Source organism: Bombus bifarius, unplaced genomic scaffold, assembly GCF_011952205.1.
Source record: "Bombus bifarius isolate JDL3187 unplaced genomic scaffold, Bbif_JDL3187 scf7180000008218, whole genome shotgun sequence".
Classification (NCBI taxonomy): Eukaryota; Metazoa; Arthropoda; class Insecta; order Hymenoptera; family Apidae; genus Bombus; species Bombus bifarius.
The window spans coordinates 887,160-900,343 of NW_022884519.1; the positions used below are offsets into that span (position 1 = coordinate 887,160).

Genomic DNA, 13,184 nt, shown 5'->3' on the forward strand with positions numbered 1-13,184 from the left:
GTTTTACATTGGAAAACGAAAATAAAAATCAAATTAGTCGAATTACGGCCAAACGTAACTTTCTAACTTAACCTAACTTTCTAACTTAAAAGATTAAAATGACCAATTAAATAGTAAGTATCTAAACCATTTCTTTAATTGATCTGTATCTTCACCATCGATGTCATCCAAATATAAAATTCTCAGCAGACTGTCTAGGATACCTTCCACTGGTACGTAGGCTTAACATCGGATTATATACTTTTAAAGATGTCAGTCCGGCTTTTTCGTCCACACAGCAAGTATGTATATACAATGGTTGTTGGCGAGCAGGGAAACAACCATTTTTCAAGATAAACTGTGCTATATTGTACTTATATACGCTGTACATCTACGTGGGAGAGAAAGGAGAGGAGGGAAAGGAAGGAAGAGGAAGAGGACATAAGAAAGAACGACAGGAATAAAAGCCAGCTAACTTTTCTGGAGACGCAATCACGTCTTCAAGAATTGCGTCTGAATACTTTAAAGTTTATCCTCAAGTCAGATTGGGGAATACTTGCGCACTGCCGGAAGTTCCGATGTTGTTATGCTTGTGTCCTTAAAAAGTTAAAGCAGAAATCATTAATTCGATAATCCGTAAAGTTTATAATCCGTAAACTTCGTTCAATATCAACTGTTATTAATATAATTTGTAAGAATTCGATTTGTATTCCAAATAGGTCGTTATTTTTCTTCTACACCTTTCTCCTACTCTATGGAATTTGTGCGCACTCGTTTATTAGGTTCATTTTATCCGGAAGTAGATAAAGAAGGATTGATCTTGTAGAAGTTACACACATTTTGATGCACGCATAGGGCATATTGTTAGATTTATCTTTTTGTTTCAATGTTTTTATTCGAATTTAAAAGATACTTAGTAATTGTTTTAACAAAATTAAATATAGGTTAAATTGGAAAGATGACGAATGAATTTTTATTGTTACAGATTTATTGCACTTAAGATTTGCGCAAAGTTAAATGCCCCTTCCTTGTGCCACTCCCGCGACTAGTGGAAGACGATCCAAAACATTTAAGAAATACATATATCAAATAAGAAGGAAACATTCGCACCTGTGTCGCGATTGTTGTGTCATGATGGAAAACAAGTGACCCAGATTCGCCCCTAGAAAACAAGTGCCTCTACCTGTTGCACTTCATCCCCGATGCATGAAAGCCTTTATCTACTAAAGAAATATGTAGACATATTTCTGTAGAAATATTCTATAGAAATATTTCGCCTTTTATAATATTTCTTCCTTTGAATTTTTTTATATCTTTCTCGTCTACTTGATAATTATAATAAAGCATTTAAGAATATTAGAATTAGTGTTAGCATTAGAAAAGAATAAAAGGAAGAAAATGTTTTTTTGTAAAAAGAATAGGAATGAAAAAAATTAATAATTAATATTCCTTGCAATTTTACTAATTTGGCTTTCATCGCTTTTTATCGACGAGAATAATTCTCTGAATCATTTTTGGGTCGAGAAATCGGTAAAAAAAAGAAATATTTAAAAATGAAAAATCGATCTAAATCAACAGGAAGTAAAATCAAAGCGTGTTTAGGAGAAGGAATCCTTCTTTCTAGGTGCTACACTAAAATATCACGGAAGTGATAGTAATCGGTGGAAAGGGTAGCACGAATGAAAAACAAATACAAAACAAACGATGAAAAATAAATACGTGAATATTCACTTAAATCTTTATGCAAACTTCCAGTAGCTTTTTGTATAACCATTTATTATAGAAGCACAAATCCCGAATATGAAATATTCTTCTATCCAAACTGAATATGGAATGAATAAAAAACAATTATATAAATTATTACAATATTTCAATAACATAGAAATTCCCGTAGAGTATAAATATTTATTCAAATTTCCGATATTTCTCCAAAGATCCACCCACCAAACAGAGCGAATGAAATCAAATACCACATAAATGGGAAACAATTCTAGAAGAAAATATTAGACATAAATTACAACTGTTCACCTTTAAATTAAACACAAATATTTACTCAAATATTCAAAAATTAATCTTTACCAAACAGAGTATGTATGTAATATATATGTATTATAATGTCTATGTATATGTTACGCCATGCGGCTTGCCATAGGTCATATTCTTAACCGTCGATCGTGGCACTACAATGTCGCAGACGAATCGTCGCGTCTGCCCGGCAAATAAACATTGTAGTGGCAAGCGCATGGTTCATTAAGCAGGGCGACTTCCAGAAACGTCGACTCGCGGTCGTTATTTTACCTCGCGTAAAAGAATGTGGCGTGATCCGAACGTAGTGGGGTTAGGTTGGTCGTCTTCCAGAAAAGACGAAAAAGATCGAAGGGCGATCAGAACTTTTCGAGAAGTCGAACCGTCCACACATATCATACGTCGCGCATTATTTATCAACCAAAACGCAGTTATATTTTGATTTTGTTCCATTTATATCTCTCTAGTTAATAAGTTGTTGAAATAAACATTAATTTATTTGTGTTAATTCTGTGCAATTTCATTGAACTACCCTTATTATCATAATAGAAATAAGGGGATCGATCAGTTTGTGGCGTCGATTATTTAATCGTAACGGGAACTGACAACTCTCGTTGACGTGCTATCTCGCGATCGCGTCTCTCCGCGAACGGTCGAAACAGTATATTTTCAGATTTTTTTCAAATTTTACAATCAAAATAGTCACGTCTTATTATAGTGCTATTGTATAACCAGGCTTGAATTTACTTTCACGCTAATGATACTATAAGCGTGGGGCTGCAAAAATACTTATCAACAAAATTAGTGAACAATTATCACAGAAAATATGTCTGTTAGTATGCAAAGACTGGGATACAAATTTTAACTCTGCTAAAATGACGTCTGTTAAATCAAAACGTTATTGAATCCTTCAACGAGTCTCGCTTATCATGGCAGTTTTAAAAACACTTTTGTCCATTGCATCGTGCGTATTCTAATTAATAATAATGTATATATAATAGTAATAGTAATAATCCAAGTGAATTGTGACAGATTAACCAAAGAATCTTTAAATATTAATTTCCTATTGGTTTAACAAGCATCGATCTAGCCAGGTTAAACTTTTTTAAATTTGATTTACTTGTAGGGGCCCCAAAATGACTATTAGCTTCAAATCCCCTGTATACGACTCAGCAAATCATTCCTATTCCACTAAACCTCTCGAACAGGAAACTTTAAACCGTTTGTACTATTATACGGAGCGATAGTCAGAACAGTCGTGCAACCATGGAGAGAAACAGTTACAGATCGATCAGTGTAATCCATGTCAGCATTCTTACTTGGCCAAATCACTCAGATAGAAAATCTGAGACTATTATATTGAAAAATCGTGAAAATAATCGTGCCAGTGTGAAAAGAAGCAGTTACTGATAGATCAATCCGTGTTCCATCTCAGAAGTCTTGGTACAGGGATCATCGATTCTGTTCGGTGATGATTATTATTTGCCAAGACTCATAAATAATAAAGGAGATAGCCGGTGGTGTAATTGAATCAAAATAATGTAGAGGTATCGTGTTATACGCCTCGGGCAATCATAACTCAGGCTATCTCGTCTATGTGTCGGCCCATGTCGGCCCGAGGTGACTACGGGGGATGCGCCGAGGGTGTCTCTATATAAAGGGTGTCATCTCTAACCCCGGGCACTCATTCCACCGCAGCAACAGGCCGCAAACGTCGCGTATCCCTTCTGCGAACGCGATAGTTTCCTTTCTATTTCCCTACCTTTCTTCTTCTTCTTCATTTTGTGCAACAAATTCACCGCGATCCACCCACCAAGGGGAGGAACTTGACATATTCGGAGACCATCGAGAAAAATTTTCGATAGTCATAGCAACTACACTTGCGACATGGTGAGTGATTCAATCTTCTTGTGAATTTTTGGTGCACCGGTGGATCTCTCTGTTTGGACCTTTTTCTTGCTATTATACTTTCTCTTGGCTTTTCATTTATTTATGTTCCTTCTTTTTGCAATAGGTCTAGATTAGGTAAAAGGTGCTTTGTGTATTAAAATCACGGTGAAAATGTTACTGATCTTCAGCTTCTGCATTCTTATGTAATTTGAAGTTTTCTTTTTTTAATAGAATGTATTAACCTTTTGTGTTGTTGTGACTGTTTTGTGTCAAAGGAAATGGTACCACAATTAGAGGCATACTTTGATCTTGATTTTGTTAACAATTTTAGATAGTTTTGCGTCAGAAGTCTTATTGTTAGTAAGTGAAGTTTGTTGTCAATTCTATTAAAAATTGCTTGCATTGTCTTGTGAATTGATAATAGATTTGATAATAAACGAGACTTATTGCGTTTGTGACAAATATGTAACAGTTGTCGACGCGGTAACCACAGATTAGCAAAGAATAATGACAAAACAATGGAAGTGATATTAACAGCGTTCAAGTATCTTTTATTCTGTCCTTGATATAATATTACTTCGTTTTTAATTATTCTACAGCTTCCACTGTTGTTTTTCTGTTTCCATGTAATTCAATCAAAACAGCAGTTAATTTGAGTACTAATCGATCTTCTTCCATTGAATTGATTAATTAGATTAATTTTAAGTATTTTACAAATTAAGAATGTTTGCAGTTATGGACAAATAGTTACACTTTCTTGTAGGCCATTGCAAATGAAACTATAAAAAAGTTTAAAAGTTACATGCAGCTTAACTTTCTTTTTCAATTTGGAATATTAAATAGATGCAAATATGATGTTTTGAAATGAACTTTATAATTTATATATTTCTATTAATGGAATGGAAAGACCATAGAATTACAGTAACTAGTTTGAAATTTCTTTTGAACTTGTTTTGAAAAAGCTTACTTTCTTCTATAGAATTGAAAATTATTTTAATTAATTTACAAAACAACATATAGTTATATTAAGGAAGATGAAGGTAACTTTGAAACGTTTAAAAAGTCTCCATTCCTGAAACAGGCACTCGTACCGCGTAATGTACCATTTGAAATCATTTAAGCTCGACCGTACGCGTACAAAATGAAATCCGAATGAAGTCCGAATTACACTAGAACTTTATTTCCATGGACAAATCGCAGATAGTGAAGAAAATTAATGAATTTTAGCCGCATAAACAGTTAGTTCTCTGAAAAGTTTAAATAAATAAGATAAATAAGAGTTCATTGATTATTTACATAATTATATTATGTATCTTCTTCGATTACCTATGATATCATCTCATTAATTAATGAAGGAAACAAAATGGAACAATGATAGGAACTTACTAATTTTCTCTATCTACAATTTTTCATCCAATTAATAATAGATTATATTCAGACAAGAGGATTTAAATATTAACCAACATTTCATTCCAATAAATGTGGTTCAAGAAAATGAGAATCTATTGTAATTCGTTTCAAACATTTGATAATTCTCCCACGTATTATACACACGAAATGATAATAATATAATAATTTATTTTCCACGCATTGCATATTTTAGTATTTTCTGTTTCTTCTGCTTTGCGTTTTTATTGCTTTTGCACAATATCCATTTTTTATCTCAACAGTAACATCGAAAGTAGCAGAATTGTTCTTGTACAAATTAGTATTTTGTTACACATACAGCTCATCAGATCATTTCCGGTCAAGTAATTCTAAATGTTCTCTATGTAGAATCACTTTGATTTTCATTCAATGTATCTATATTTAATACTTACAATTAGTTGCATAAAGCTAATTTGTAGGATTTCATTCTATAAATAATTAATTATATTTTTATTATATTTTATTATATTTACTAAAGTTTAGTACTCCTTTCGCATTTTGGACGAAGCAAATTCTTCCGTATATTTTTCTGACAGAAAAGAATATTATGAATAAAGTATTGATTTATTTAAGGATGTCATTATTTCTTTTGGAATTTTAATATACTCCAAACATAGCGAAAGGATTGTAATATATTAAAATACATATCTCTCCTCCCCTGAAAACAGATCCATTCATTAACCACGATGCTAGAGTGAACAAATGTATGCTGTTACATTTCTCCTTCTATATATATAATTACGCTTAATCGAATTATAATCAAGTTATTACACGCTCGCTTCACGAACCAAAACCTCTTTAACTTCTCGTTGCGCAACTCACTGCTAGGACAAAAATTCCATATTATTTCAATTAGACACAATTTTCAAGCCAATTTGTTTATAATAAAGAGTAGATCTCGCTACCTTTTTCTGACACGTATCATAAGTTATCGATATCATTATACATATATTTTATTATAAAATTCCCTTCGTCAAACAAATCCCTTAAAAGCAAAGAGAAATGAGATATATTTATATATATGTAATGATTACATATATGTAATGGATATATGTATATGATTTTATAAATATATTTGTATTTGTATATAAATATATTTGTATATATATTATATTTGTATATTTGATTTTATATATATATTTAACATTATATAATATATATATAATTCAACTGATAAATATTAAATTAATAAAAGAAATGTATTATAGTACGTGCAGACAGCATATAGGTTAGAGAGTCGTTCATTGCATTTCTCCTTCCGTTATTTTCGATAGCTCTGACGAGATATTTCTTTTGCCAGTGACATATATTTAAAATTCCTCATGGTTACACCCATCTTGTTTCGCCACTTTTCTTACGACTTGCTCGTACAAATTGCTATCAAAAGAGCGGTAGGTGTATCGAGGACGATGGATAACATAATTTGCGAAGTCGATCTTCTTCCGTAGCGGACAACGAATACGATATCAGACGGAGAACGAATTTTAATTTCACATTCATCCAACTTCTTCGTCTTATTCTTTACCCTTCTTTGACGGTATTCTGATAGTTTTTGAGGAAATGCTTTTGAAATTTATAAAGTAACAGTGATCATCATTGCTGGAGTCAAAGTTAAGGAGACTGGAAGAAATTTATGAATAATTCTCTGATTGTGGAACAACCTAACCTCAATCCATGATGGAGATGAAGTTTGGAATATTTCTTCAGTGGTGTTATTTAACGATGATTTTATTTCAACGTGTTTCGAGAAGCTTTTTATTTCTATCGACTTATACGTCTACATGACGGATTGAAAATCATAGTGACGTAATCACGATATTGAAAATTTGCATTCACACGCACAATCACTTCTACGATGACCAATTTTTTCTTATCTTCAATATTCCCCATCAAATCCAATTTTCCATTATAATCATAAACGTAATCAGGAGAAAGAAATTTCTTACAATTTCAGTCTTGATAAAAAAATCATTCTTATTCTCCCTTTCTTTTCCTCTGTTCTCCCACGAATCTTACTTTCGAATCACCATTGTAATTTTTCGGATCTTCATATTCTTTTCCTTTGTTGCCTGTGTAAACATTCCTCATTCGTCGTTAAAGAAGCCTTGAAGCTTTGGGCCAGGCCAAACGAAGAATAATAACATTGATAATGATCCAGTAGAGCATCGATATTATTCTTGGTCTTGGTTTATGTCGGTTATTCCTCTGGTTATTCTTCCTCGTAAATCCGTACGTTTTTAGTAGAAAACGTAGGCGACGTGGTCATTATGAAGGGCGACCGTGTACAGGGTTAATTAAAGTAACGTAAGACGTCGTATTAATCTGGCTCGGTATACCGCGTTATTACTAAACATCCTGTTAAGACATCTAATAACAAGCCGATATTATTTATCACCGGCTTCCGACGCGGTCACCAACAACGCATATCAAATAATCTGGAGGAATCTGTAACAGAATCTTTCGACCAATTCTCCGCTATCTCGTGGTAATTGTACCATGTGGTATTTCGTGGGCTGAAAATCATAGCAGTGGAAGTTAAGATTTTGAGAATTTAGACTTACTATGTACTAACATTACTGTACAAAAGTATTCGGATATTTACTTATTTTTGAAAATATCTATTTTAATTATAGAATTATGGATAAGTTCCGGAGTACAATGAGATATGTGATCGAAATACTGTGATTCGGTTATATTGGTTTCCAAAATTAAATATATTATAATAAAGCTGGTGTTTGTAATTGTCAAATAACCCTAACCTAACCCCAACTTAACCCTAAATCTTGTAGAATATATATTTCGTTAGTTGACAAACTTTTCATCTTTACCTTCTTTTTCTGTTGAAATCTAATTAACGAAATTATACATTTTATCTGCAAATTCCAGTTTTACATTAAAAAAAAAAATACGTTTGATATTTCTTTTCATTCCTATTCTCCTACATTCCGATATTTTAATAATTCTATGGAAAGTAGTTTGTGCAATTTTTAAGAGCTTTTAAGAGCTTCTTAAGAACTTTTAAACAATCATTATGCTCAGGAGAGTGTACACGCGAATAAAACGGAAAGAAATACAGGGAAAAGGAAATGTATGAAATTATACACGAAACATCGTTACGCGGCGATTCTTTGGATCTTCATAACTACTCCTTATTGTGTGTCTTGTTCAATAGGGATTTCAGCGTTCTCGAATGTTATGCAAATGATATTATCGTTCGTCCATCTTGTTACGTAAAGTAAATAATCAGTTCTTTCTATAAATATTCCTATGTATTCTCTATGTTACACTTTATTTTATCTTTTTTGTATGACTTGCTATTATTATTAATATACATATTTATAAATATCTGTGAATTCATAACGTTGTATATCATTTTCTGTATTTTGCTAGGTACTTTTTGAGAAAGAGTGCTCTCGGAGATAACTTAAAAGTACAGATTTAAATCTTTTATTGGTGTACTTGAGAGTTCACCAGCAAATTATTAGCACATTTCCATTTCATAGATCTTTCATACGCAACTAATGCCCAAAGGATTTTAATATTCTTTCAGAAGAGCTCGTTAACATCGTTGTATGTGCTGTCCTTCATCTGCAACTGGGCGCTGGTTTCTTCCTCCATATTAACCCCCATGAAGGCTGATGGAAGTTTGAGGATCTTCAAGGATGGGCCCAATGACTTCGAATACGTGCTGAAGAGGCATGACGTCGATAGGAACTCGGAAGATCCTGATTCAAAAGAACGACGAAGCAGCATGGGGTCCTCTTTCATTAGATACGGCCGCAGCGATCTGGACGGAAATATAGAGAGAGTTTCCAGCAGCGATGGCGATGGTAGCTCAAAGGTGAACAGGTATCCTCGTTTCAAGTCACCAGATATCATCATTAGGTTTGGCCGATCGGGCTTCAAGAACCTGAACGATGACACACATTACAGACACGGAAGAAATAACTTGAATTTTCTCAGGTAAGTGAAAGTGAATTAGATTTTCCAAGATTTTATTTCAATTAAAAATTTGTCAAATACCTATCGAAGTAAAGGAAATTACTGCTTATGCCTGCTAATTGTTAATTAGTAGCGAAAGTTAACTGTCTGAACTTTAAAATGTCTTGTGAAGCTTCTGTTGAGAAAACCGGTTACATTTAATTTCGTTCCTCTGGCCACAATTCATCCGTTGATCCATTGATCCACACAGTTATGTGCTTTAATTAGATCTAGAAATAGTACTAGTAGTAGTATTTTCATATGACTACAAAAATTTGGTACAATGAAAATGAAATGAAAACCTACTAAAAAAAAAGTTTTTTTGGAAAATAAGAATGTGTGCTAATACTTTTTGTAGTCACTGTACCTGATAATAATAATGTTCATAACGTTCTTCGTAATATTCATTTTCCATACTAGATACGGCCGGAACGTGCAGGTTTATCCTCTAGAAATCGACATGACTGCGATGTGCTCCGATCTACTATCAAATGACGAGATTAACGATCTTCATCCGTACGAGGCGAGATTGCTTCGTCTGTGTAACATTTTGAACAACAGCGATATAGAACATAGAAACAGTCCGGACTTCTTAGAAGACCGGCTCGGTTCGAAACACAATTAAATATGCTCTTGTAATCGATCCATCGCGCCTATTCATCGGAATTCGTGCCAAGACCCGCCGTCAACAGCTCACTTTCGGGACACTGCACCGCAATCGATCTCGAAATTCCGATGGACAACGTTGTTATCGGCCGATCCATACTCAGTTATGACTTGACGAAGACCTGTTACACCTTTCTTCGAGCTTTTAGCCTTGCAAATGATTTTATGGAGCCGGTTGATGCTTTCGTCTTGGTCTTTCAGGTAAAACTGCGCTTAATAGTATTAGACAATTACAAATACATCGGCAACGAATTCTACGTCACATTATTCGTTTGTTAGAACACAATTTATGGATATTTATTACTTACTTTGCAAAATCTTATATTTTCAAGTCTGTAAGATTATTCTCTTCCTCAACTGTATCATATTAAAACATTTTTCTTCAGACATCAAGTGACATAATTGTCAGAAACAAAAAATGGATTTATCATATTTTTCAATTTTTCTCATGGATCGATTTTAACATTTTTACTGCGCTATTTGGTTTTCACGGAGATATTTCAGTAAGTTCCTTGAATTTTGTAAAGATTCGAGAAGATTTGTGGATCGTTGTGCGATCATATGTAAATAATGCTGTTTGATATTATTTCTGTTAACGCATTATTAAATTTTTTGATGGCCATAATATGGCCCCTTTTGCATAATTTATTAATTAGTAATAGTGAATTGACGAATGACAAGTTGTGAGTTATAGATTTCTTCTTTATAAATGTACAATTTTACATTAAATAGATTAATCGAATGATTTACATGTTATTTGTTATATATGTTTTTTATATAAATTCATTTGTAAAATTCCATTTGCTTTGCTATCAAACTTGGCCCAATTATGTAAGAAAGTCAATTGCTAACCTGTATTGATAATCTGTAACTTGTGAATTATAAAATTTCATTAATAATATTATTCAATTGCGCACAAGAGAGTTCAGATAGATGAATGGTCAATAATTCTAAAAAAAGAAGAACTGTTTGTATCGAGGTTATGTAACCACTTCAACAGTTTGTATTCACTTGAATCGATAATATTTAATTATGAATGATACGAAACATGATACATGGAAGCAGTGATTATTACAAGTAACAATTTTATAATTCATTTTTAATGAATAAATTTTGCCGTCTGAAGAGATAAGCGTGATAATAAACGGAAGATAAACACAGTTATATGAATCACTATAGTAGAAACTTGGTGTATCAATTTATGCGATAATCTATAATGATCTACCTCACTAATTACTTTTCACAAATTAATTTCTATTTTATCAGTAGTAAAAAATACTTTCCTACGATCTTTTCAAAATTTTATGTCGTCGCTAATTAGTCTAATTATTGATTTATGCCTTCGTAGATAATTGTATAACCTTAAATGATTTCTGTTCATAAAGATGTATTTGTTCGATTAACAAAAAGGCCGACGAATAACGTTGTACCATAACGTTCCTTCTGGGTACTTTAATGTACATCCACCTGCGTATTCAGTGTAAATAAAGAAAATTTCATTGGCTTCGTATACGTGAATCGAGAGTCCACGAGATTAGTCCAAAGAGAAAAGAGATGAAATAAAACTTGAATGTTTCTGCGTTGCAACAATCGTCTTCATTGTCTATAACAAAACTAAATCGTCATTCCATTGTTAGATTGTCGAGTACCTGAAAAAATTTTGGCTAAGTCCTAACAACCTAGCAACAGAGATTTATTTTAAAATAATATATTCGTTTCTTGCACAGAGTAAAGTGCAACAAACCGAACTTTTTTAATATAGTTAAATTTAATTTTCTAAAATTATTTTAAATTGATTCAAATCATTATTTATAAATTTTCGAAAAACCAATCGAGTTTACTTATTGCTAGCAAACTTTTCATTTATTTTTTCAACATAAATACATAAAAAACGCATTACCTATGGGATGACCTAATAATATTTACAAATTAATTTCGTATTTGAGATGAAATGGAAAGTTGCCAAATTGAAATAGAGAATTCTTACCTTGTGAAACTAGAAATAATTGTGTCGCGACTGTAATAATTTTCCTTTTTCTTTTTTTATTAGCAGAACATATTTTGCTATCTCTTTTTAAAGTTTTATGGACCTAGTTATTATTTTCTGGAGTATTCCACAATTTGAATAGGAACTAGTATTATGTTACTGTACATTGTCTGTAACCTGAACGTTATTCTTAAAGTGAATGTAAATTTAATACACGCGTATAATTAAATAATTAAAGGGACAAAAAAAGTGACTGGAAATATGGTTTACGTTTCTGATTCATTCACCCCTCTCCATAATATGCGTTTCCTCCTTCGTTTAGGCTGACCCGAGAAAATCAAGACTTATCACTACTATTTCCAGTGGAATCTTCAAATTTGTACGTATTGCTTCGAATTTACCTCACGTACAGTTCGACTCGCGATTACCATAGAAAATTTTTATTAACATATGATACATGCTATACAAATCTTTTTGAAACATCAACAGTTAATTATATTAATTTTGAATGACTAATACAATCGTAATTTCTTTTCGAAGGGCTTGATAAAATTGCACAGAATATTGTTCAGTCCTATTAAAAACGAGGAAAATATTATTAGAAAGAAGGAAACACCCTTATTGAAAAAATGAGAAGGTTCCACTTACACAAGCTAATTACCTGCACAATATGCTTCATATATGCAAAATAATGCTGATAAAGCTTGAACTCTTCCAACGATAGTATCTCCAATTCCCAAGCCGATTCTTCTCGAAGTTTCATTCAAGCAATCAGCATTCACCTTTTCGTACAAATAACAGTGGATAACATGGAAATAATAATGAGAATAGAATCGATTTACTCTTTCCATAAAGAACAGCCATCATGAAAAAATCCATCTACCACTAAAACGGAAATAAGCCAAAATAACCAAGCGAAACTTCATAGGGAAAGAAAGAAGGAAACCATCCAAACTACTAACCCTCCTAAATGTCGCTATTTCTCCCAATCAACCCGGAGGAAATTCGTTGAAGCTGTTTACACGTACACCATACGATACAAACACATCCTCATAAATGACGACAAAAATTCTGCGGGTTTCATTGAGCTCCGGTAGTCCTCCTTTGCCATATTAACTCGTGTCCAGAAGCAAACGAAGAAGAACGACCGGGGCTGAACTGCCTCTGAACATCCCTTCGCTTCTTCCGTGCTTTTTCTTTGTCGTGGTCCATTAATCCGAAAAATTAT

At 32.8% G+C, this 13,184-nt stretch overlaps 1 protein-coding gene across 1 annotated transcript; it reads left to right on the forward strand.

Annotated features, from left to right (window-relative positions):
- Nucleotides 1–3,690: 3,690 nt before the first annotated feature.
- LOC117211163 (FMRFamide-related peptides-like) lies at nucleotides 3,691–12,216 on the forward strand. The gene is made up of 3 exons (XM_033454806.1): nucleotides 3,691–3,894; nucleotides 8,873–9,285; nucleotides 9,724–12,216. Exons 1-3 carry the CDS (start codon nucleotides 3,892–3,894, stop codon nucleotides 9,926–9,928), a joined length of 621 nt encoding a protein of 206 aa, XP_033310697.1. The 5' UTR covers nucleotides 3,691–3,891; the 3' UTR covers nucleotides 9,929–12,216.
- Nucleotides 12,217–13,184: the final 968 nt, after the last annotated feature.